General features: G+C 43.7%; 1 protein-coding gene across 1 annotated transcript in view; it reads right to left on the reverse strand.

Annotated features, from left to right (window-relative positions):
• Positions 1 to 274: 274 nt before the first annotated feature.
• LOC101518087 (neuronal acetylcholine receptor subunit alpha-7) overlaps positions 275 to 23,892 on the reverse strand; it is a 106,912-nt gene continuing 83,294 nt past the window's right edge. The window contains exons 5-10 of the mRNA XM_058665375.1: positions 11,921 to 12,000; positions 8,210 to 8,377; positions 7,392 to 7,586; positions 6,493 to 6,579; positions 5,776 to 5,885; positions 275 to 1,204 (exon numbers count right to left, since the gene is read on the reverse strand). Of these exons, the coding sequence (XP_058521358.1) occupies positions 686 to 1,204; positions 5,776 to 5,885; positions 6,493 to 6,579; positions 7,392 to 7,586; positions 8,210 to 8,377; positions 11,921 to 12,000 (1,159 nt within the window). The 3' untranslated portion in view covers positions 275 to 685. The remainder of the gene's footprint in view (positions 1,205 to 5,775; positions 5,886 to 6,492; positions 6,580 to 7,391; positions 7,587 to 8,209; positions 8,378 to 11,920; positions 12,001 to 23,892) is intronic.

Genomic DNA, 23,892 nt, shown 5'->3' on the forward strand with positions numbered 1-23,892 from the left:
CTCAGTAGTTTGGAACTGACTCATATCTATCCATCTGATTCCCTTCCCAGAAAAAAACTTTGCAGAAATTAAGCTGGTGAAAACAGAGTTTGAGATCAACCATATCTCTGCTTTCATTATTTGTTTTCAGGGCAGAATAACAGCATCAAATTATTTCTGTCAGATGTGTTTGGTAAAAAGGAAAAGCGTGAATCGAAGGGAAATCAGCAGATACGGTTTTAGTTCAAGAGTCTATTGTGTGGTTTAGTTTCCTCTCACTAATCACAGAGTGGAATTACTGAGTTTGGCTCACTGTTACTAGCTTCAGTCTAGGTCTGTCTATAAGCAAAAGCATTTCCTTCCTGCCAGGTGACATGCACACATGCAGAACTGACTGCACAGACTTTGCCCAGTGATCCAGAATTCTCCAGGGCTCTAGAAGCAGCTCCCCAGGAAATGGGCAGAATGCTTAGTGACCCTGTGAGTCAGGACACATCAAGGGTATGTCAGCTCATCAGAGGGTTCCAATCGACAGGTGCTGGGATTCGGTTACTGAAACTAACAAGGCAATCACAAGCAACATAACTACCATTCAGGAGGGTCAGAGCAGTCACATTGAACGCTTCCATGAATTAGCACCCTGAGGTCCCACTGAGCCAGTGACTGTCCTTTTGTGCATTTCGTTCCTGTGCAGAACCATGTGACATTACGCGAAGTCTTTGGACACAGCCTCGACAAAGTTGGGGGCGGACATGAGGATGCCGATAGTGCAGATGATGGTGAAGACCGAGAAGGCCATGAGGCACAGGCGGTCCACCACACAGGCGGCAAACTTCCACTCGCTGCACACCGCCTCGCTCTCGTCCTGACAGCGGAAGCGGTTGGCGATGTAGCGCACCTCCTCCAGGATCTTGGCCAGGTCCGGGTCGCCCTCAGAGGGCTGCCCGCCGTGTAGCAGGTGCTCATCATGTGTCGGGGAGCAGGCTAGACGGCCGCACACCACGCCGGAGTCAGGGGTAGGGGCGCAATGCATGCCATCCAGGCCTCGGAAACCAATGTAGAGCAGGTTCCCATTGGGTGCTGGCGGCCCGACCCCTGCGCTCAGCTCCACGCTGGCCAGGCTGCAGCGACGCTGCTTGTGCTGGCAGGCGGGCCGCACCTTGTCCTCCCCAGGCCTCTTCATGCGCAGGAACCACGCACACCAGTTCAGGAGGATGATTCTGGTCTGGAGAGATAATTGCACGTTAAGAGCAATCACATGCATGAGAGCTACAACGCAAGCCTTCCTTCTTGACCCACGGGGTGGCAGGCGCCATTGCCTCCTGGTCATTTCACCAGGCAACCTATGTGAACACATCAGGTTGGCTGAGTCAAAGATGAGGTGAGAATGAACGATATGAAGAGAGGACACAGCGCAAGACCACAGAAGGCAGACTTACAGTGGAGACTTCTTTCTCAGTGAGGGACTCCCCTGAGCTTTCCCTCCCTGATTCTCTTTCAGACCTAACTCCCTGGCCCCCTCCCTGCATGGCAAACACTATAGAAGGCTACAGCAAAATCACAGTGTCACAAGGGGAGAGATTACATTTGCAAGGGCAACCCTGGGACGCCCATCAGACAGCCAGTGCACCACTGGCTTGAAGCAGTACAAGCTTACATATGAGGTGAGCACATGTCTCCTACCAGGAAAGCATTATCTTTTGCAACATTTTTGAAGGTTTCCCTAATGAAAAGCAAGTACTGAGGATGTTAGTGTGAAACAGAAAAAAGAAATGTCTGATTATGAGATCTGAGAGGCTAAGCTGTGATCCACGGATACTCTGTTACTAAAGCATAGAAGCAAGGGAAATTGGTTTGATACATTTAGCAGCTCTGAAACTGTGAGAAACTGAGCAAACTCACAATCCTCTCATTTAATGCATGAGGCTTCAGGTACTTGACGGTCCGAGTCCGTGGGTCCGACACCAATGTGGGAAGGTAGGATGCAGCTCTTGACTCCTGGTTTCAATGGAGACCCAAAAAGAAGCTACCGGAACAGATACACTTTGAAAAGTCAAAAGCAGGGACTGGCAAGCCTTCTGTAAAGGACCAGTCTAAATATTTTAGTTCCAGGAGCCAAAGGTCTCTGTTCCAAGTGCTCAACTCTGTTGATGCAGCACACACTGACAGCATGCCAATTTACATGCCTGCCTGGTTTCTGATATATTTACTAAAATGGTTGACAGGCTGGATTTGGCTACCACAATTCTCATTTCCTAACTTCTGACTACAGTGTTATAAGACAGAGAAAGTCACCAAGCAAATTTACACCACTTTAGTTTCTCATGGTAGAAGGGAGGCAGCTAAAGCCTCGATTCAGGGAAATAGTAATAATAATAACGATAATAATTTAAAAGCCTTCTTGCAACCCTAGCCAGAGAAGTATATGAGAAGTAAGCCCCTTCCCCGAAAATCTGCAGACACTGGCTTCATTTCCATTTGGCTTTATGACTGTGAGCTAATTCCACTGGCAACCCAGGTGGTGTGTTACCCATCTGTACATGCAGATAGTAAGCTATGAAGTTCATGTCTATGGGGCTTTCTTTCTAGCCGATCATTTTTATGCCATCTTATCAGAGGTACTTGCAACCAATTCTCTGGAGATAGGTACTGAAAGAAGACCGCATAGGATCTGCTCTACTGCATCTGTACAGATAGCCCTTTGTTATACAGGGCACTTTAATGTGGGAGGTGGGCATCCTGAATACTCCGCAAAGGCTGGGCCTGCTGACCCATCAAGAAGTGGCAGGGACACCTGGCCCCCATGAGGCCTCTATACTAGCTTTAGGAGACACGGTACCCCACCTGGGCTTTTCAGGGTTCTGTGCAGTGAGCACACTTCCCCCATTTCACAAACAAATGGAGGTTCAAAGAGAAAAATAAGGGGCTGGTACTGCAATGCAAAGATTTAAGTTATGCTTTCCGGGCTGGCATCTGATACCAGAGTGTGGTTTGAGTCCTGGCTTCTGTGCCTTCCATCTAATTCCCCAGTAATCCACCCGGGAAAGTAGTGGAAGATGATCCAAGTACTTGGGACCCTGCCATCAGCATAGGGAACAGAATGGGGTTCTTGATTCTTGGCTTCAGGCTGGCCCAGACCTGGTTGGGAAAATGAACCATTAAACAGGAGATCTCTCTTCCTCCCTCCATTATTTTATCTTGCAAACAAATAAATAATCTTTTCTAAAAAGACTAATAAATTAGCACAAGATCACACAATCAGCAAGTGGCTAAAGCAATTAATATGTTTAGACTTCTACAAACTTCCCTATAAAAGGTTCTATTTGAAACTTTAGCCCAACTCCCTCTTGAAAGCCACCAGAAAGCCTCAGCCGGATCCCAAAGGAGGCTGTCGGGCAGCAAGCACATGGGAATCCAGAGAGACAGTTTTGCATGCAAAATCGGTGTAGTGCCAGGCACTTCTGCCATGCAGGGGTACTCCTCTCCAGAGGCGCATCACTAATATGGCCTATACTGCTGAGTCTATTTTGAATTTCACGGGTTGAATCATTAGCCTGGGAGGCCAAAGCATCTCCACAGATGAAATTATCCTCCTGGCACTTATCAAACTGCTTGTGACCTCTTCTGTTAGGCTGCAGTTTTGTTTCTGGCTGTGCAAATGTCATATAATGCCACTGCTCCCGGCAGTGTCTTCTTCATAGCTACAGATCATAATAAAAGTCCCTGGGAGGCTATTGATGCTTTCAATGCACATGGAAGGGAAGAAAAATGTGGAGTGCTATGTAAAGTGAGAGAGATGCCTAAGCTTTATACTTCATTTGCAGACAATTGGTTTTAACAAGCTCTTACTCTGGGAGGTGAAGAATTAGCATATGCTCTTAATTAAGGTTTTTCAGGAACAAGAGAATTGCAAGCAGGACATTAAAAATGATTATAAGCTTCTGTGTCTTAATCGCTTTATCTTTCCATCAGTCAAAATACTTTTAAGAATGTGAATAAATGTTTATATTGCTGTATTTGCATAAATAAATGATGGAAGGGAAAACAAAGAATTCATTAAAATCAATACTGAAAGAACAAGCAAGGTAAGGGACACAATTCTATATACATACTTATGACTTTTGAAACACATCTGCTTCAAAAAAGAAAGATGGGAAGACACAGAGACACTCACAGAAAGAAGGCATGGTTTTGCAAATTTGGGCTGCGTTTTGCCCACATGGGTTAGAATTACAAGCAAGCAGATCAGGAAGGCAGGTGAGTGTGTACAAATGAATCTCAGCCTTTTAAAAGGCGGAAGAACTTGTCTAAACAGACCATGTGCTCTGGGTATGAGGCGACACCACTGGACCACTGCTGGCAGCCAGCCAAAGCTGAGTCTTGATGATGCTCAGAGGAAGGACGTGCCATGGAAAAGGATCTAAAGACAGAAAGTCTGCAAGGCTTTTTTCTTTCTTTTTAATATAATCATTTCTGAGTTAATTATGGGGCAACTGTCAATTACTGTGCAATGAACACACTGTGAGGGCCTAGAAATTTCCTGTTGCTGGTGGGTAACTCAGTGTGTCAGCTGCCTTTACCATGCCAGCTACTCTCAGAGCCCTTTCTAAATTGGGATGCAAACTACTGCCTCTTTCAGAGTGATAGGGTGTTTACAACTTCTAGCCAGTTGGAGGTTTCAGGAAACCGGGCAAGGTTGGTCAGGGTGCAATTGAGAGGCAGGCAGTACGCAGCCCTCCCCTGCCTGGGGTTTGTTCTTGGGATAGGGAAATCTCAGACTCTGGCTTGTCCCTAATTAAAGTTTGCTGATTGGCCAACAAGGGTGGGTGCAGAGCTCCAGAAGGTGGAGCCCAAAGGAGCAGATCTTGGAGCCCAAGCCTAAGGGCAGCACACAGCAGTTACAGGGAAGGAGGGGGCAGGATCTGGGGTGAGGTCTCAGGCTCTGGATCGCTACATTTTCTCCTCTGTTTCCTTATATGCAATCCCATTCCGCACTGGCTGTGATTATTCACCTGTGCTGTACAGGCATTTGGTGTAAACACACTCCTACATGTATTAAATGTGTGTTTTTATATAACTCGTCCTGGTTTTTTTATCTTTTTGTACCTCACTCTGCTGTGAAGCTCCTTCCGCCTCACCGTTTTGTGTCTCATGCGATGCTTTCAGCTGCTGCTCAGTACTCTGTGGGGTACATGCTAGGAGTCAGTCTGTACCGACTCTGAGCTTGCATATCACACCGTGCAGCCAGCGTACGGGCTGCAGAGGGACATCCAGTTCCCACACGGCATGCTGGGGAGACAAGGAGCACACGAGCTGGGCCTACGCTCCATGCACACACACAGGCAGATCATGTGAGACAGCTCTGTGCTTAAGAGAGCCATCATGAATTCTCAAGCGGCAACCACGGTGAGCATTTGGCCTAGGGCCTAAGATGCTCATTAAAATCCCTGTGTCCCGTATCTGAGTGCAGAGGGTGTGCTGCCTGGCTCTCGCACCTGACTCCAGCTTCCTGCTAAGCCAGACCCTGGGAAGCAAGAGTGACCACTTGAGGACTTAAGATTCTGCCAGTCACCCACCTGGGAGATATGATTAAAGTCCTGGCTCCCACTTCAGCCTAGGCCAGCCCTGCTGCTGTAGGCATCTGGGGAACGAGGCAGCAGACTGAGGCTCCCTCTTGTCTGTCTGCCTTTAGAGTAAACAATGGGTAAACCACAACAGAAACCTCTTTCCAGAGGAGCCTTCTCAGGGAGGGACACTGGCTCCATGGTGCGGGGAGGATGGGAAGGAGGAACGCACCCACTTGGGCATCTTGCCACCGTCAGGGTCATGGTGGTGGTACTGCAGCACGATCACTGTCACTACCACAGAGAGGCCCACGATGATCATGGTGCTGGCAAAATACTGGGCTGTGGAGAGATAGATACACAGGGTGAGTTTGAAGCCAGGTACCACAAACACCACAGGGCACATTTCCTGACCATTAGGGCATGGGATGCAGAGATGCCGGATCGATGTGGGCCATTCTTGCACCCCACTACCTGGTTAGGCATGAGGGCATGGAGCTCTTAACGGGGTTGGAGCTCTTTCTTGGCTGAACATGACTGGAAGAACCCCACAGCAGCAGGAAGGGAATCAGATCCCAACCCAACACAGAACATCACTTCATATGCTTCCTTGTTCTCTTGTCCAGTTTCTTCTCACCTAGGATTTGTATGAAAACAGGACCCTGGCTAAAATACCTGAAGTCTTTGACTCCCCAGTAAGGAGGGCATTTCTGGGAGGAATTATAAAGAAGAGCATATTTCTGCAAGTAGAAATCAACTGGCAACACTTGACACTTTCTGTCCCTGATTGGGCAGGGTGGGCAGAGGCCATGGGTCACTGTGAGTGGTTACAGAGCAAGTCACCTCCTCAGAGAGAATGGAGGCCATGTCTGCTTGAGGCACCTGCTGGGAAAGCTTAGGCACTGTCTCAACTCTGCATCTTTAAGACAGAAGCCCAGCTCTGCCTTACCTATCAGAGGCACTGAATCAGATGTTGCAGGCATGATTTCAGCCACAAGCAGCATGAAGACAGTCAGGGAGAGTAACACAGTTATCCCTAGAACAGAAACACACAGCAGTCTCTCAGGAAAAAAGAAAAAGACAAGACAGCTAGAATCCCATCTAGTAAAGTGCTTCTGGGTCAAGTCCTGGAATTCACAGTTCCTGTACATATGGGCTTGGGTGTTTCTCTGGGGACAGTGTCATCAATCAGTCCCAAAGTACTCCCTGTGGGAGACACAGTTAGGAGCCAGAACCTTGAAAGAATCAATACAAAATGGATAAGTAAAGTCCTAAAACTACTTTTCATTTCATTACACTGTTAGTGAGAGTTATTATTTATATTGCAGACCAAAAGAAATAGGCAGAAGACCTGGTTTTGGAACTTTGCTACTTGGTTGTTTCTTTCTTAATGTTTCTGAACCCCCTATCTGTGAAACATGGGTTTCAGGATGATTTTTTCCAAGCACTAAAAATGATCTGTTTTCTTCATATAGATATGAGCTAAAGCAATTGTACGGTGTGTAGCAACAGAGAAATGCAAGCTGGCATTGCGTAACAGGTCACTGCCCACTAAGTTTCCAGCAAGGAATGGGTGGGGGGGGGAAGCACAGCTCTAGGTAGAATTGAGCTGGACCCTTCTGGTGTCCCTGTCACTCATGCAGGATCAGAGGATCAGCATAAACACCATGAGATTTGTGGGACAGCACAGCCACAGAACATGAGTCCGACACAGGAGTGACACTGGATCAGGAGGTCTGTATGCAGAGAACCCGGAGCCCCTTGACTGCCCTCGGTGAGCCTTGAACATGGGATACTAAGGAAGGGTCTCCAGGCCCAGTCACCATTCAGTGATGGCTGGACACTTACCGAGGGATATTTTCTCTCCGGAGTCTGCAGGGAGCAAGAACACCAACAGTGCCAGGGCAGAGATGAGCACACAGGGGATGAGCAGGTTGAGGCCGTAGTAGAGTGTCCTGCGGCGCATGGTCACTGTGTAGGTGACATCTGGGTATGGCTCCTTGCAGCACTCATAGAACTTCTCGCTCCTCTTGCCCGGAATGCCTCCAGAAGGAGCAGGAGAAAAGGAGCCAGTATTGGAATGCACAGTTACTCCCTTTGTGCCAATGTGCACACCTTGTACAAGTCCCAGCAGGGAATCTGTTGAACCCTAAAGCACTGGGTAATCAGCATCTGAATGAACCCTTGGCTGGTTTGAGATAAAGCTGTTACAGGGTGTCTCAGTAACAGCTGCATAAGAAGTTAGATAATCTCTTACTCCAGTAGAAATACATGGTTATAAATATTACGTTGTTCATTTTACACCACTATACATGTAATCAGCTGTTTTTCAGTGGAAAATAATCAACTCTAAGTTCCCAGTAACTGCAGTGGGCTGCCCAAGCTGATGTGGGGAACAAGGTGGCTCTGAACAACGCAGGGCGTCCACGCCAGCAGGCCTGGGCTTGTTGTTCACCTTGGCTCGGGTTCTTAGAGAAAAAGCTCTGCATTTTCTTACAGTTTTCTATTTCTTAGCTTACTGTTCTCCATACATTATGAAGAAACTGCAGGGTTCAAAACATGCTCACCCTGAGAAGAACAGGGGAAAATCCTAAACTCTATACACTCACACAGAAAGTAAGCCTCTTTCTCCCAGGCTGTCGGTCACATGTCTTCCCTGAGCTTACCCACAAGGTCCCACTCTCCATTCGGGATATAGCCGCTGATGTCTGCCTCCTGCATCTGCAGGTCCAAGGACCAGCCTCCATATGACCAGGATCCAAACTTCAGCTTGCACTGCTGCACATCAAAGGGGAACCAGCGCACATCGATGTAGCAGGAGCTCTTGAATATGCCTATACGGCGATGGGAACGCTCGGAAGACAGGAGCCAAGGCTGGCTGTGCTGTGCTCACAAGGCACAGCAGCACCTTCAGCCAAACCCACCCTCCAAGCCACTCCTGTCCAGAACAAACTGTGTCTTCTTTCTGCAAATCTCTACAAATCTCTAGCTAAAGCGTCAGTGTTTTTTTTTTTAATTCAAATGCCATAAGGATATTTCCATTGAAGAATGCTGAGTGCTCTCTGTACAAGGCTAGAGCATTTCAAAAACTTTCTGTAAATTGAAATTAAAAGTAAAGTTTCTACTGAGCAAAAGCTTTTATTTCTAAATTCATGCGTACTTTTTTCATAAATATGCACTTTCATGAGTTTTCTGGACACCTAGTGTATGCATGGATTTCAAAAGTGGTTTGTGTCCAAATAAATTTATTTTTTTAAAATCTGTTTTCCATGAACTGTTTAGAGAATGCTCACATACATGTGCATTCACCATGAGCATCCTGAGACTTTAAATGACACAAGTAAACAATGTGAGAAACAAAAATCTCTAAGAAGGGAAAAAGGCTGAAGGCGTTAGAACTAGGTAGAAAAAGAATCTGCAAGAGGTGTTTTGTATGTGTCTGTGTGTGCGCACATACGCACACAGACATGTGCTGGTGAGCGGTGAGGTAGATATCTTCTTTATGTTTAGTGTTTGAAAAACATTCTTTATCTAGAAATACATGTAAAAGAGAATATCAACTAATTCAAGTTCCAGATCAAAAATGGAATCCTCACTGATACATTTAGGCTGAAGAAGGGGTACCTAAATAAAAGCAACTTTTTCCTATTGAAAACATCCTGTCCAAGCTAGGTCACGTAGAATAAAATTTTTCCAGAAGGGACTAGGAGAGCTCGCTCCATTTATTTGTGCTCATGTCCAGACCAGAGAAGGATGGGGCCATGCTGAAAGGTGGGCATAGCTTGAGAGTCCCAGGGCTAATGGAACAGGACCTGTGCTCTGTAAATTTCTGCTATTAAGTTAAATAAAGAGTGAAGCAAGAGGGAACCCAACACCCTTGCCAAGAGGATTCCCAGCCAGCAGATATGATGGGAGGGGAAGTTAATAAATATTGCATCCCTTTGTATTTCTTTAAATATGCTTACCAGCATTGCTTCAGTGCTCATAAGAATCTGGAAATTATTTCAGAAACTTCCTCATTAAAGGGCTGGGCCCCCAAACCTACATTGTTTACAAGTTAGAAAACCCTGCATGACTGTATTTCTATGAAATGATGAGAGATGGGGAGACAGAAAGAGTGACAGACTGAGACACATGGAAAACAGATCAGTGGCTGCCTGGGACTGGCAGTGCGGTGGGGAGTAAGTGCAAACAGGCAAGAGGGTCTTTGAAGGATGATGAGAATGTTCTAAAACTAGATTGTGCTGATGGTTACACAACTCCGTAAATTTACTAAAAGCTGTTGAATCATGTACCTAAAAAGTGAAATGTAAATTCTACCTAAATAAAACTGTTCAAAATAAACACATGAAAGAAGTTGCAGGGGGGAGCATGATATAACCAAGTCTTTATGCCAAAGTTGACACCCCAAATGTGATTTTTAAACTGTGCCTCACTAAGCAGGCAGAGTGGCCTCCCAGAACCAGCACTGTACTCCCTGAGGGCACAGCCAGGCTGTCTCCTGCTGAACAGTTCAGCAACCGCCCCTGCCAGTATAAAGATCTTCAGGTGGCAACAAAGCGGTGTCCTGTCCTGAGCAGGCTCCCAGGGTCACTGAGGTCAGCTCGCAAAGATGGGGCCAGAGGCAGCTGGTGCACTTGGCTGGTCTTGGGTAAGTGGCATGGCTCCTACAGCTGAAAACAAGTTTCAGCCCCATCATCTACATGGAGGACCAGGGAAGGCTGTTTTCTAAAATAGCCCTTGTAATGGAAGCAGCAAGTCATAGGCCTGATTGGAAAAAAAAAAAAAATGCAGGCTCTGCAAGATGTGTCAGTTTCACAAGGGGCCTTACTGAGGAGGACATGCTGGAGGAGGAGAGTGGGGAGCATGCCCAAAACACTGGACTTACTAACCTGTACAGACACTATTATCAGGAGGGATGTGTGTGTGACAGGTTCAATCACCCATTCCTTCATTTATTGACATTTGGGTCAGACACATGGAGGATTAGTGATTGATTCCAATGTAAGCACACAGATTCTGCAGTGATATACTATCGCCAGCTGCAAGGAGGAGCAGGTGAAGCCTGCTGTGACAGGGGCTAGCTCCTGGGCAGAGGTGTGTGTGAGTGTATGTGTATGTGGGGAGAATTACATGTGTTGGTTTTTACTTGTGCATGCAAGCGAGGCTGTGTTAAATATGTGCGTATGATATGTATGAGCAAATATGTGTGCATGTGTATATGTGCTTGCTATCTGCTTGCCTCCTGGTGTTTTAATTATATATGTGTGATTTACACATGCATACACATGTGAGAGTGTATGGAGTGCATGTACATTTATGCATGCGTGTGCATATGTATGGTATGGACGTGTGGTGTACACATGTATAGTACATATAAATGTGTGATGTATATGAGAGCACATGGTGTATGGCTATGAGTACTAAGCACCCATGGTTTGAATGTGTGGTTGGTGTGGGAGTTTGCAGGAGGAGGGCATGTGGCAGTGGTGAGATGGAGGCAGTTGTAGATTGCCTATGACCAGAAAGTCAAGCAAAGCAAACAGCTTCAGTGCAGGAATTGATCCATCTGAAAAATGTAAATGACTTCTAAAAAACAAACAAACTCTATCAACTACTAACCCATTAAGTCCTAATTTTTATTCCAATAACATAATATTTTAAAGTTACTGCAACACTTCATTATTCATTGCTCAGTTTGAGTCTTTATATGCGTCCTGAATACAGGATAATGGGTCATAATTACATAGGCACTAAAACATATTGTGAATATGCTTCATAATCATGAAACCTTCATCAGTTTCCCCAGACAAAAGTTGTTCCTGTACAGCCCAGGACTCCAGGATGGGCTGGTGGGAAAACAACCCCAAGAACTAGCTAACCTCTACGAGGCTGAGAATGAGAAGAGAGCGATTCCTGCAGGAAGTCACTAACAAGTTCTCTCTTGAAATCACCTGACCTTATGCCTACCCCAAAGGCGCTCTTGAATGTGTACACTGAAAATACGTTCCTGGATTTCCCACCATATTCCACCCCAAAACATGGTGCTGAGTCAGGGTGAAAGATGTTTGGGTTGAAATGGGGAGGAAAGGGCCTGCTTTTCTAGTTTGCAAGGTAAATGGGGAGTTGGATATTATTCAACAGGAGAAACTTCATTTAACTGTGGATTGAGTTTCAGAAACACATGACAGAAAATAAGAACACATGACACTCCAAGGAGAAGCCTTAGGAAATGTGTGAAAAGTGGAAAGTAAGGAAAGGGAAGGGGTAGCAGTGAATAGTGGCAAGGCAGGCATATAGCACAGAACTGGACCCCACCAAGGTGGGCACCTGCTTACACATTCTAGCTGGAAGAGGACTAAGGATGTGGCTCTTACCTGGAGGGAGATATTGGCAATGCCCAGAGGAATTCACCAGAACATTGGTGTGGAATGTGGCATCAAACCGCTCGTCAGCACTAAAACAGGAAAGAGGATTTTGTGAGCCAGTGCCCCCAGGATGGGGACTTTTCAGCATCTAAGTTTTGTCACAGTTGTGGTCAGAGCAGCAGAGACCAGAGATGGGGCATGTCTGTGCCTGAGAGAACCGCCACAGCTCTCCTGGGAATCCTCTCAGAGCACAGCTTGAAAGGGCCTGCATCTACCACATTCCTCATGAACTGGGAAGTGAACAAGATAAAGTGCTTAACCAAGGTGGAACCTGAAAATAACTTAGGACATCAGTAGAAGAGAACTCCTAATATACTTGGAGGAGAACCAGAGTGGCAAGAAGCTCACGCTACCCCTATCAGTCCCATCAGGACCACCTGTGTACAAAGTCCTCATTCCAACCTCTTGAATGGGGCCCAACACTTGGCTAGTGTTTTAAAAAAAAAAATCCTGTACTTCTGACTACTGAAGATGCAGGTGCATGGAGAAGCTGGCTGCCAGCAAAGAGGGTGGCAGAATTGAGTATAAGCTTAAGCAAAGGCACCCAGCTTGTTCCTCTGCTCATGTTCAAGCTCCCCCGCAGTCAGTGGTTACCAACTTGTATAAAGAGAACACACACACACACACACACACACACAGACACACACACAATCTCCCCTAAGGAACCCTCAATATCCAAGATCATTCCCCACTCGTCATCATCTCCCTGGGCCAGGTATCAGAAAACTGACACCAGCCCCTATGCCTCAGAGGCTATTCCAATTCATCAAAGCAGCTGATTCCCACAGTGATAATGTGCCTGTTCTCTCCCAAGGAAACCACAAAAACCACAACTAGTCTCCTGTTCATACTTCCCTCACTGCCTCTGGCTCAGTTTCCTCTTCCCAGTTCATCAGCCCCGTATTTTCCAGGGTGACCCTGTGTGCTGTGCTATAATTCTTGGTGCTGACAAGCATTTCGTTGTCTGAGTGTCTGGCTACATTCAGTTCAGCCAAAATGCTGGTTGCCCTTAAAACATAATCCTACACGTAAATAAAAATAAACTGTCTCAAGAAAATAGAATGGGCAGAGTGGGGTGAGAGGAGGTGGTAGGGGAGGTTTGCTGCAGAGTGACACTCCCCTCACCCTGGCAACCAGGGAACCCCAGAAGGTGGCCCACAGGGCAGAGTCCCAGGAAAGCTCTCTGGACCTGAGATCTTCTCAGTAGAGACCTCAGAATCATGAGACAGATGAATTCAGCCTTGAGCATGAGACATGCACAGGCAAGGGCAGACACCCAGGATGATGCAAAATGCAACAGTCAATGACAGGAATAAAAAATGACTTCTTGAAAACGAAGAAGCCCCTGCACACACAAAAAAAGAGAGATCAATATGGAAATTAAACTATGAGTTATGAAATAATTATTTATAAATGGGTGATGGAATTTGTTGATAAAAATCACACAGATGACACTTAGGACAGAAATCATGCATGCCACAAAGGATAAGGCTGGGAGAATTCTATTGATCAAGCAAGCAAAAATCTTATCAAGAGAAAACAGGTTGAGTGGGATGGAGAAAAGTTTCAAAGAAAAATGACACAGAAATTTCCCAGAGTAGAAAAGAACCCATCCAAGCACGAAGGCCAAGAAAGGCATTGCCCAGTCTGTTAAGGCTTTCAAGAGCTCTTCCCCGTGTGCATTCTCCCTGGCACCTGCAGGAAACAAGGATGAAACCCAAGACACCAGAAATGAAGTTTTGGACCAAATCTGGAGATTAGGAAAAGGGAATTCCACAATGATCAGGGTAGGAAGAAGCCTAAAAAAATGAGTCTCCGAGAGAGATAAACTGTCAGAGATGAACTCTGAGGAGTGTGTGGGGGTGCAGGATAACAGGATGAGAGCATCATGGATTTGGAGACACTTTTATTTTAATGTGCTAGTAAGAAAATGGGCAACCAGGGAGACAAGAGGAACAAAAGCTGTGCACAAAGTCATGATGTGAATATGAAACAGAAATGTGGCAAAGTTTAAAGGGAGGGAGAGCAATCGGTTATCAAAGGATAATGCACTACGATGACTGGACGTACCCATCCACTTATCTTCAAACTCACCTAGGGAAAAAGGGAACAGCGAGTGCCATCAGGATGTAACTGCTCTTTGCAGGGCTGTATTGTGTAACTGGTTGGATTAATGAGTCTCATGATAAACAGGATTGAGCAATGGAGTATCTGAAAACTCAGATTCTCCAAAACTCACTTGAGATAAGACCATGGATTTCAGATGAAGTTCTCCATGACCCTGAAATGCTGTGCAGATATTTCAGGGTTTTGGCAAATTCTTGACTCCAAAATTTAATTTTTCTTGTATTTTAAGATGTTAACGAAAGTCAACACATTCAAATGACTGCTGACAGAATTTTAACTCTTCAGAAACTTCCAATGTATCAACGGATCTGGCCTGTTTAACTTTCCAAAGTTAAACTAAAACATGAATGTGCATACCTCTGAAAGTCTTGGGGATGATTTCAACCAGGATGTATTGTTCTTAGAATTTCAAATTTGTACTCCTAACGATGCAGCAGTGCCCCTGCCCGGGTTCCCACTAACATCCACGTCCACGGCAGCAGTAACACAAAGTGTGGTCACCCATATCTGTCAGACACAACCTGTGCTTTGGTTTCTCCTGTATGCTGTCTATATTTATCATAAAAACTGTTAGAGCAAAGATTCAACTCTGAAAGAAAAACTCATAGTTTCAGCAAACTCAAAGCATGTGGATCCATTTAATTGAAGAGACTCTTGAGATCACAAGGTGAACAGATATAAACAAGATTAAAACAAACGTGTTGCTATTGGCAACAGCTTACCTATGTGACTCTGTGATTTCTGAGTATTGTTCATCCAAACAGAACCTTTTGATGCATAGAATTGCAGCAGAGTCACTGATATCAAAATTCAAACCTTAAGACTCATAATGGCAGCTCCGTGGCTTCTCATAAAAAATGATTTTACCATGAATAATATAAAAGTAAACTCTCATACTAGATGAATGCCAACACTGTTTTGTCTGTTTGGAGTTAGTAATGGCTGATACTAGATGCATTTGAAAAGAGGCCATGTTGCAAAGTATCAGTTTGAAAGATGCTCTCTGAGGCAGGAAAAGAAGTCTCAGAAACAGGAGTGACCAAGACCCCTCAAGGACCTGGGTGGCATCAGCATCAGGGGAGTGTGCTGCACACCAGCCTTTGAGCATGTGGGGTAAATGAGCCAAACCTGTGCACAGCAAACACAACATCCAATGCCAATGTGGTCTTGCTGTTGACTGGTGCTGAAAACCATGCAGAAGGGACAGGTCCACAGGGTTTCCTTTCACTCCTGTTTGGTTTTGTGTATGTTTGACATTTTCTGTATTAAACAATTTGAAAATGATTAACTCTTTTTTGTTTTCTTAAGGACCTGGCATGGGTGACCTTGCCCTTTCCAAAATGCCTCCCTCTGTCTACCCCCAGCTAGTGATGACCAGTGATCCCCAGTGCTCCCAGGGTGAGGAGCACTCTGAGTCCTACTCCACCACTGGCGGGAAGACAAGGGATGTTTGTAACTCAAATCTGCAGAATGCAAGCTCTATGACTCTGAGGGATGGACCTCTGCAGGGTTCAGGGCTCCAAGCCTTATGGATGTGGAAGCTGTGCCTTCAGGCATCAGTGGTAGCATAACTGAGCCCTGGGAGTCAGGCCTTTGATGTTTTCTTCCCCCTGCATTCCCCGAAGCCCCACAGTTGCCTGGGTCTACCCTGCAAAGGGCTGCAGGCCATGGCACAAGAGTCCTCTGATTCCAAACTTGGCACAAGCTGCTGCCTCAGCCACTGCACATCACCTACCCAGGTATCCAGCCATCAGCACCCTCAGAGGAGAGAACAGGGTGGATAGCCATCCAGGAAACCAACACCCAGTTCACCTGAACAAGAGTGCACCCAGGAACTGATGAAGAGAAAAGAGAGCATTAGACACAGTGTGCTGTGGCTCAGGATGATCTAACTAGTGAAACAGCTCCACTTTGTCATCTCTCATCATCCTGGAAGACAGATGGAGGAGCAGAAGCAACAGAAATGAACTCCACCCAAAAGAGTAAGAGCCAGACAAGGAGAGGGACCATTCCTCTCTGACAATGGAGGATCTAAATGCCCCCCCCCATTTAAAATCTCTGGCAAAGCAAGATAAAACTGCCAATGATGTTAAGATACAAATGATAGAAGGTATGCCAGGATTTCCTTAAAGCAGATGAATTTATTGGGTCAGAGAGAGATGCACAGAGAGAGATACAACAGACCAATCCTGCCATTGATACTTTTAGTTCTGCATGCAATCATTACTTCAACCTGCCAGTGACCCCTGGAGGCTGACACCTCGGGCATCAGCAGGAGGCTCCCAGAAGAACTCAGTCAAGAAAGAGAAGAAAACATTTGTTATCAGGGCTGTGGAGGCAGGACAGTGGAGGAGACACGGGCCATAATACAAAAGTACTGGCAGATACATAGAAAGAATGCATCTAGAGATCTAACACAACATGAGGATGGCAGGTAATAAAACTGTCCTACAAACAGAATTCCTGCTGACTGGATTTTAACTGTTTTTCACACACACACACACACACACACACACCTACAATAGAGGATGGCTATGTTCATTTGATTCACTATAGCAAGATTTCTACTTCTACATATAATTCCATATATATATGTATATATATATATGTGTATATATATATATACATATATATATATCGTAAGTTTGAAACAAGGAATCTTTTCTTGATTAATTCAAATGTTAATCTAAATGCTGTCGAACCATTGCATGCAATATTGAATAGATTATAACAACATCATAAAAAACACAGGATAATGTCATTACTGCATATATTGGATTTCTGGGCTCCCTTCTTCATTCTCTGAGTTATATCTCTATCTCTGACTCAGCAAAACAGAGCATCATCTTAACCCTACAACAGTGTAGAAGTATTGGTCTTTGGAAGGGCAAGTCTCCCAACTTGGTTCTTTTCCTTTAAATTGCCTTAGTTACTTGTGAAAATTTGTCCATTTATTTTAAATTTAGGATCTGCCTGTTCTGTCTGAATGAGATCCTGTTGAGACTGGTTGGAATCTCATTTCACTGAGTTGGTATCACATAAATCATAATAAATTTTATCTAGTGAGATAGCATCTTTATGGCATTTGGTCTTCCCAGGCAGAAATACAACTCAGTGTTTTTGGAAGTCTTTGTTACATTGATTTATTAATTTTTATTTATTTATTTTTATACCTACAGAAATTGTATATATAATTTGCTAAATTATATGTTTCTACTATCTAGCACATAGAGATGTGCTCCATACTTTCATGACATTGTTTTCTTAAAAATTTTTATTTATCTATTTATGTATTATTTATTTAAGGATAGAGTTATAGAAATGAGTGGAATGAAGGTTTAATCCCCAGAGGGCTACAATAGCCATGGTTGAAGCAGTTGAAAGCCAGGACTCTGGAATTCCATCTGGTCTACCACAAGGGTGGCAAGAACCCACCCACTTGGGTTATCTGCTGCTTTTCCGGGTGCAATAGCAGAGCCCTGGATTGGTAGTGAAGCAACCTGCACTCACACCTACACGAATATGGGATGTCTGTATGACAGACAATACTTTAATCTGTTGTGTTATAATGGTGATCTAGTAATTCTTTATATCTAACATCCAACAGATTTTATCTAGTCTATTTTAAATTACTTTGATTGTCAAAAGTTCAGATTACCATAAAATGCCTGAATATTTTGTTGGGATACAGTGTGGTACCTCAACAGATAAACACCGCATGAGTCAATCAGAATAGGCTGCTAGTCCTTCCATTTCCTCTAGCACTGTCTATAGTCACCATATTGTTCTACAGAACAACAGAGCCCACCACCTTTACTCAAATGCATTTTGATACTCAATATCAGATTTCTCTCTCCACATCTACCCTCCTCAGCCTTCAGCAATCACTACTTTAGATACATATCAACATTGATGGATATCTGTCTATATATCTAACTTTACTACTGTGACTAGGGCTGTAATCAGCATGAGAATTCAGACATCATTTAATTGGTTAACTTCTGAATTTCACTGTCTGTTTGAGAAGCAGAATGTTCCCATTTTCTGGATCACTCCCCAAAAAGAAAAGGGCTGGAAAGGACCAAAGCAGAGCACAGGTCTCCTACATGGGTGGCCAAGACCCAACCCTCTAAGTCATCACTGCCATCTTCTGGGTCTGCATTACCAGGAAACTAGCGTCAACAGCCAGAGACAGGCACCAAACCCTAGTACTCCAGTACGGGATGCAGGTGTCTTAACTGCTTATTGAAAGGCCCACCGTCTAGGGGTTTTCTTCATAATAAATGAAGTGTGTGATTCATGATAATTGAATTTATTATTTTTGAATCTTCAGATATTTTGTTCTTTTACTTTGTCTTCCTATTTAAACGCATGTGCTTACTAAGTTTATTTATAAGGAGAGGTAACAACCAATCCTCCAGCCTCATTTTGTTCTACATAAGGAAAACTCCCATGCTTCAGCGTCAAATCATCTCCCAGTGAAGATCGTCAAGTTAAGAGAGTTTTCTTCTGTTTCACATATGAATGTGGATTCATTTCTGTGTCTCCATTCTATTAACAGAAGAAATTATACTAATGGATTTTATAAAGTTACATTTTATAGAAATTTACATTCTTAAATATCAAATTTGTTAGAATTTCGTAAATTATTTCTGCTGATATTTCAGTTAAGAGCTAAGAATTTAAGTCTATAAGTTATATTTCATGCAACCTGGAATTTGCCAATAAATTTGTTTTTTAAAAGTTCTTTCAAAAGTTATTTTATTTGAAAAGCAGGCAAAGATATTCCATCTACTCCAGTCCTCCACAAATACCCACAACAGCTGGGACTGGGCCAGGCCCAAGCCAGGAGCTCAATCAGAGTTGCCTTTGTAGATGATGAGGACCCCACTGCTTGAGCCATCACCTGTTACTATGTGCACTAGCAGGAAATTGAAAAGAACAGCTCAGCTGGGATTTGACTGCACTATGATATGGGATGGGGGTGTCCATGGAGCCAAATGCATACACGTTGAGTTTCCCTTTAAAAACATTAACAATCAAATGAATGGAAAAGACAAAGCCAAACACTGGGAAAAGCTCTTCATGAGACCATGTCAGATAAAGGACTGTTATTCAAAACACACAAAGAACTCTTAAAACTCAACAATAAGAAAACTAAAACAAATAGCCCAAGTAGAAAATGCATCCTAACCCCTAACAGATATCTCTGATATGTAGATGTGCAATAAAACATAGGGAAAGATGGTCCCAAACACATATCATCAGGGAAGCAAAAATTAAAATAACATGTCATCTCTGCACAAACATTAAAGCAGACAAAATCAAGACCACAGGCAACACCAGACTGCACAAGCTGCACTCACTGCTGGCCAGACTGCAAGATCACACAGCTGTTCTGGAACAGAGTTCGCAATTTCTTTAAAAAGCTAACCACACTCCCATCATATGACCCAGCGGTACACACCCAAAGGAGTCTGAAATTCATGACCACGTATGCAGCTGTACCCAGACGCTTATAGCAGTTTTAATCATTATAACTTGACCTTTTAAAAAGTTTGTAATACTTTAAACATACTTTTTTTTTACTTTGTATGCATGTGTGCTTTTGTTGTAAACATAGCCACTCATTCTACTTTGGTTCCTCATTGCCAGTTGTTTCTTACCCCCCTGATTGTGGTTCACCCGTTGTGTGACATATGCTTCAATTCCATCTAAAGGGCTTTGTGGAGGGGCTGCAGCACAGTGGCTAACTTGCTGCTTGAGACACATACATCTCAAATTCAAATGTCTGGTTTGAGCTCTGGCAACTCTGCTTCTGACCAAGTGTCCTGCTAATGTGCAACCAGGAAGAAACCAGATGGAGGTTCCTTTATTTATGTCCCTGCCATGAGACAGGCTGACAGCGCTCCAGACTCCAGGCTTCACCTGCCGCACACCTGGCTGCTACAAGCCATTGGAAGATTTCCTATCCCGTTGCTTTGTTTCCTTACTCTCTCTCACCACTTTTCTCTGAGTTTGTAGTTGGATTTTGTAAAAATACACAGGGTTAGGAAGTGTTTAATCTCTTAACCTACTGGTAAACTCATTTATTTTTACCTTGTCTACTACAGGTTTACTTCTATTGATGTTGAAATATTTTGGTTTTCCCTCCTTTAATTGCATTTATCCTCCTTTCTTTAAGTTTCTCAATTTTCTTTATTTTTCCACTCAACGTCCCTCTTTGGGAGCTAAATATTAATAGTTCTTGCAATTCTAGCTTGTATATCTTACTTATAACTGGCAATATGTGGAATTCTGGAATAACTGAAAAATACATGAATGATTTGCATTGGCCAAGTACTACCTTTTGTATCATTGGATCCAGGTATTTTAATCTTACTTTATTTTCAACTGTGAGTTAACCACTTTTATGTTACACTTTCTTGCATTGTGTTATGGCCTGAGCATGTTACACCTCTTTAGCTTCTTTTTTGAGAAGTCTTGATTTAGACACCCTCTATCCTGCCATGGAAAGAATGATTTAGCTTGGAACAGAATTTTAGGTGGACGATTATTTTCTGCAGTATTTAACAGATACCATTTTCTGGCATTTTATGTTGCCTCTAGAAAGTGCGTAGTGTAATTGCCATGACTCTGCCAGTCACTCTGTTTTCTTTCACTGTTTCTCTGACCTCCTTTGGCTCTGGGCTGCCTACAGCTTTCTTTTGGCACAGTATGTCTCAGGTTCATTTCTCATGTATTTCTTCCTCAGATTTGAATCTCCTAGATCTGAGAGCTTTTATTTTTCATCAATATTAAATTCTTAGCCATCCTTTGAGATCATAAATCTGAAGGAAAAAATAAAAGCTTTGTGCTTCAACAGGAAATGATACATCCTTGGTAGTATGCAAAACTGAGCCAGCCATTGTCTCTTACAATCTCACCTCTGCTCTGCAGCTTCTGCATCTGAAAAGTCAACAGACTTCAGATTCAATATATTATAAAAACTGTGAGGGCCAGTGCTGTGACATGGTGGGTTCCACCACCACATGAAGAACCAGCATGCCACTGGGGCATCGGTTCAAGTGCTGGCTGCTCCACTTTCCAACCAGCTCCCTGAAAAAAAAAAGGCCTGGAAAAGCAGCAGACAACAGTTCAAGTGGTTGGTCCCCTGCACCCACTCAGCGAGCTAAAAGCAGCTGTCTTCTGGCTTTGCCTGGCCCAACCCCAAGCACTGCAGTCATCTGGAGAGTGAACCAGTGAATGGAAGTTAGTTCTCTCTGGAAATCTGCCTTTGAAATGAACAAATTTTCACAACAAAAGAAAATGAAAAATGTTACATCACTATAAATATATACTTTGCAGGTATGCCTGTGATGGTTTTCCTGTCTTTAATGCATCTCAAAATTCCTTTATTCTCCCTGAACATGCAGTGGCTTGACTTTTCCATTGAACTGGCCATAACAAATGTCTGGTATCCTAGTGTCTTATGAATAAGAACTCCTTAACATGAGGTCATTTTTATATCTTTACATGAGTCACACCTTCCCAGCCTTCCAGAAACAATATTTTAACACTTTAGGTGTTCTTTCTATTCCTGCCTGGGGGAGATAACTGCTGGCAATGTGGCAACACCCACGCTCCTGTTTGAGAAGCCTCATCTACATGCTAGGCAGGGGTGAGAGCATCATTGCTCCTTGGCCCCTTGGGTGAGGACCCAACCTTTCAGATTTGCCCTTGGTGTGACCTTGGACAGTATGCTTCTGTTTCCTGATCTGCAAATCACAGTGTTTTCTTCAAAAGGAACTGGCCCCGGCACACAGAGGCAGCTTCTGTTAACCATTCTTTCCCATTCCCATCCATTTAGCTTTCAGTGACATATCCAGTAAATTTCCTCTGTTCCTTCAACCTGTGCCTTGTCTAAGATCCTAGGCCTCCGTTGAGATTTAAATTTTGATGAGTATATTTCTCACTCCTATTAATTTTACTTGATTCTTTTCAAAATTGCTTTTTAAAAAGTGCTTCTTCTTTTCTCATGTTTTCAATTCTTAATCATATGTAATTATCTGCCTTTCAATGCATTTGCAAATGCCAGCTCAAAATGAACTTTTTCTTTCCACATGTTGTAATTTTAACCCACAGTTCTTCTCTAGCAAGGTATTAATTTTTAGTTCTCAGTTGATATTTTCATCTTATTTTCTGTATTATTTCATTCTATAACATTTCCTATAAACTTCAAGAAAAGCTGAAGAGATGTTGTCACGGTTGTGATAGCATAAAGGAGAGGGGCAGTAGAACCCAGATCTCCCCTCTCACAGATGTACCATTTGCTTACCCATTCACTCATCACAATGCAAACTATTTCTCAGATTGCAGAATGCTCCAGATTCAAACACCAATCCCCTCATGGAGGTCGGGGCATGAAGCTCCCCGAATAGACAGACCTGGATGAGTATCCTATCTGTGCGGGAGGGCCCCACTCGGGCTTTTACAACCAACCCTCCCGCCAAAATTATCTTCCAAGGGAACAGCCCAGGTGACCTAAGGACTTCCCTCTAGGCTCAACTTCTTGATCATAAGGGAACTAAATGCCCTGCCCTCTGGTGTGATTAACTTATGACTTTATGGTTGAACCAACTGTAGGAGGTCAGGAGCCTATTCATTTTCAAGTGTACTCAACATCATCTGGGGCAATACACTGAGATGAATAAAGAATCACCTGAAACATAAGATACAAGGCCAAAAAAAGCAACTTTGCACCCAGTTACCTGTTCTGTCAGGCATAATGCTGCCTGCCACAAAGGCATCCTGGAAGCCTCCAAAAAACTGGGGAGTTCCAAATCCATGCCTGAGGATATTAGGGATTAATCCAAAAGTGAAAAAGCTACCTTTTAAATGAGCTTTTTTTAATGAAAGAAATTGACAATATTAATTTGAATAAACATTAATCCTCAAAAGACTAAACATATACATAGATTCAGAACAGTGAGCAAGTGTTTGGTACAGCAATTAAGATGTTTCTTAGAATGCCTGACTCCCATATCAGAGTGCCTGGGTTGGAGTCCTTGTTCTGCTCCCAAGTCCAGGTTCCTGCTAAAGCACAAGCTGGGAAGCAGCATATAATTACTCAAGTAGCTAGATCCCTGCCAGCCAAGCAGGAGGTCAAGTGGAGTTCCTGGATCCTGGCTTCAACCTGGCCTTGGCCATTGCAAGAGTTGGGCGAGTGAATCCGAGGACCAGAGATCTCTCTTTCTCTGCCATTTTCTCACTCTGACAAATAAAATAAAAGAATGAAAATTTTTAAAATAAAAGGACAAAATGGAATGAAAACCAGCACTTTCTATGACACTATCAGTAAAACAAACAAAAGACAAGGAAATGATAATGCTGAAATGAGAGGGAGGAACTAAGACTAATCAGAGAAAATCACCTTGGGAGCAATGGAGGATGGGCAAGACATTTCCAGATGAATGAAAATTATGAAAACTAGCTGCTAACAGAATTAGCCAAAAGAAGAAGCTAAAGAAGTTCCTGAAACAAAGAAAAACAAAGGAAGATAAAAAATTCTATTTTTTTGAATTGGTAAAATGACCACAGCATATAATTTGTTCGGAGTCTACTGTTGTATATACCTGAAAAACCTACCTTGCATGTTTGTTTCTTGGTTTCAGTGCTGACCCCATCTTTGGATATTGTGGCCATTTGAGGAATTAATCAGTCAATAAAAAGGCTTGCTCTCCTCCCATTGCCTACCTATGTAACTCTCCTTCCCTCTCTCCCATTCTCCCCTCTTTTTTCTCCATTTTCCTCCA

The sequence above is a fragment of the Ochotona princeps genome, chromosome 6 (assembly GCF_030435755.1).
Source record: "Ochotona princeps isolate mOchPri1 chromosome 6, mOchPri1.hap1, whole genome shotgun sequence".
Taxonomy (NCBI): Eukaryota; Metazoa; Chordata; class Mammalia; order Lagomorpha; family Ochotonidae; genus Ochotona; species Ochotona princeps.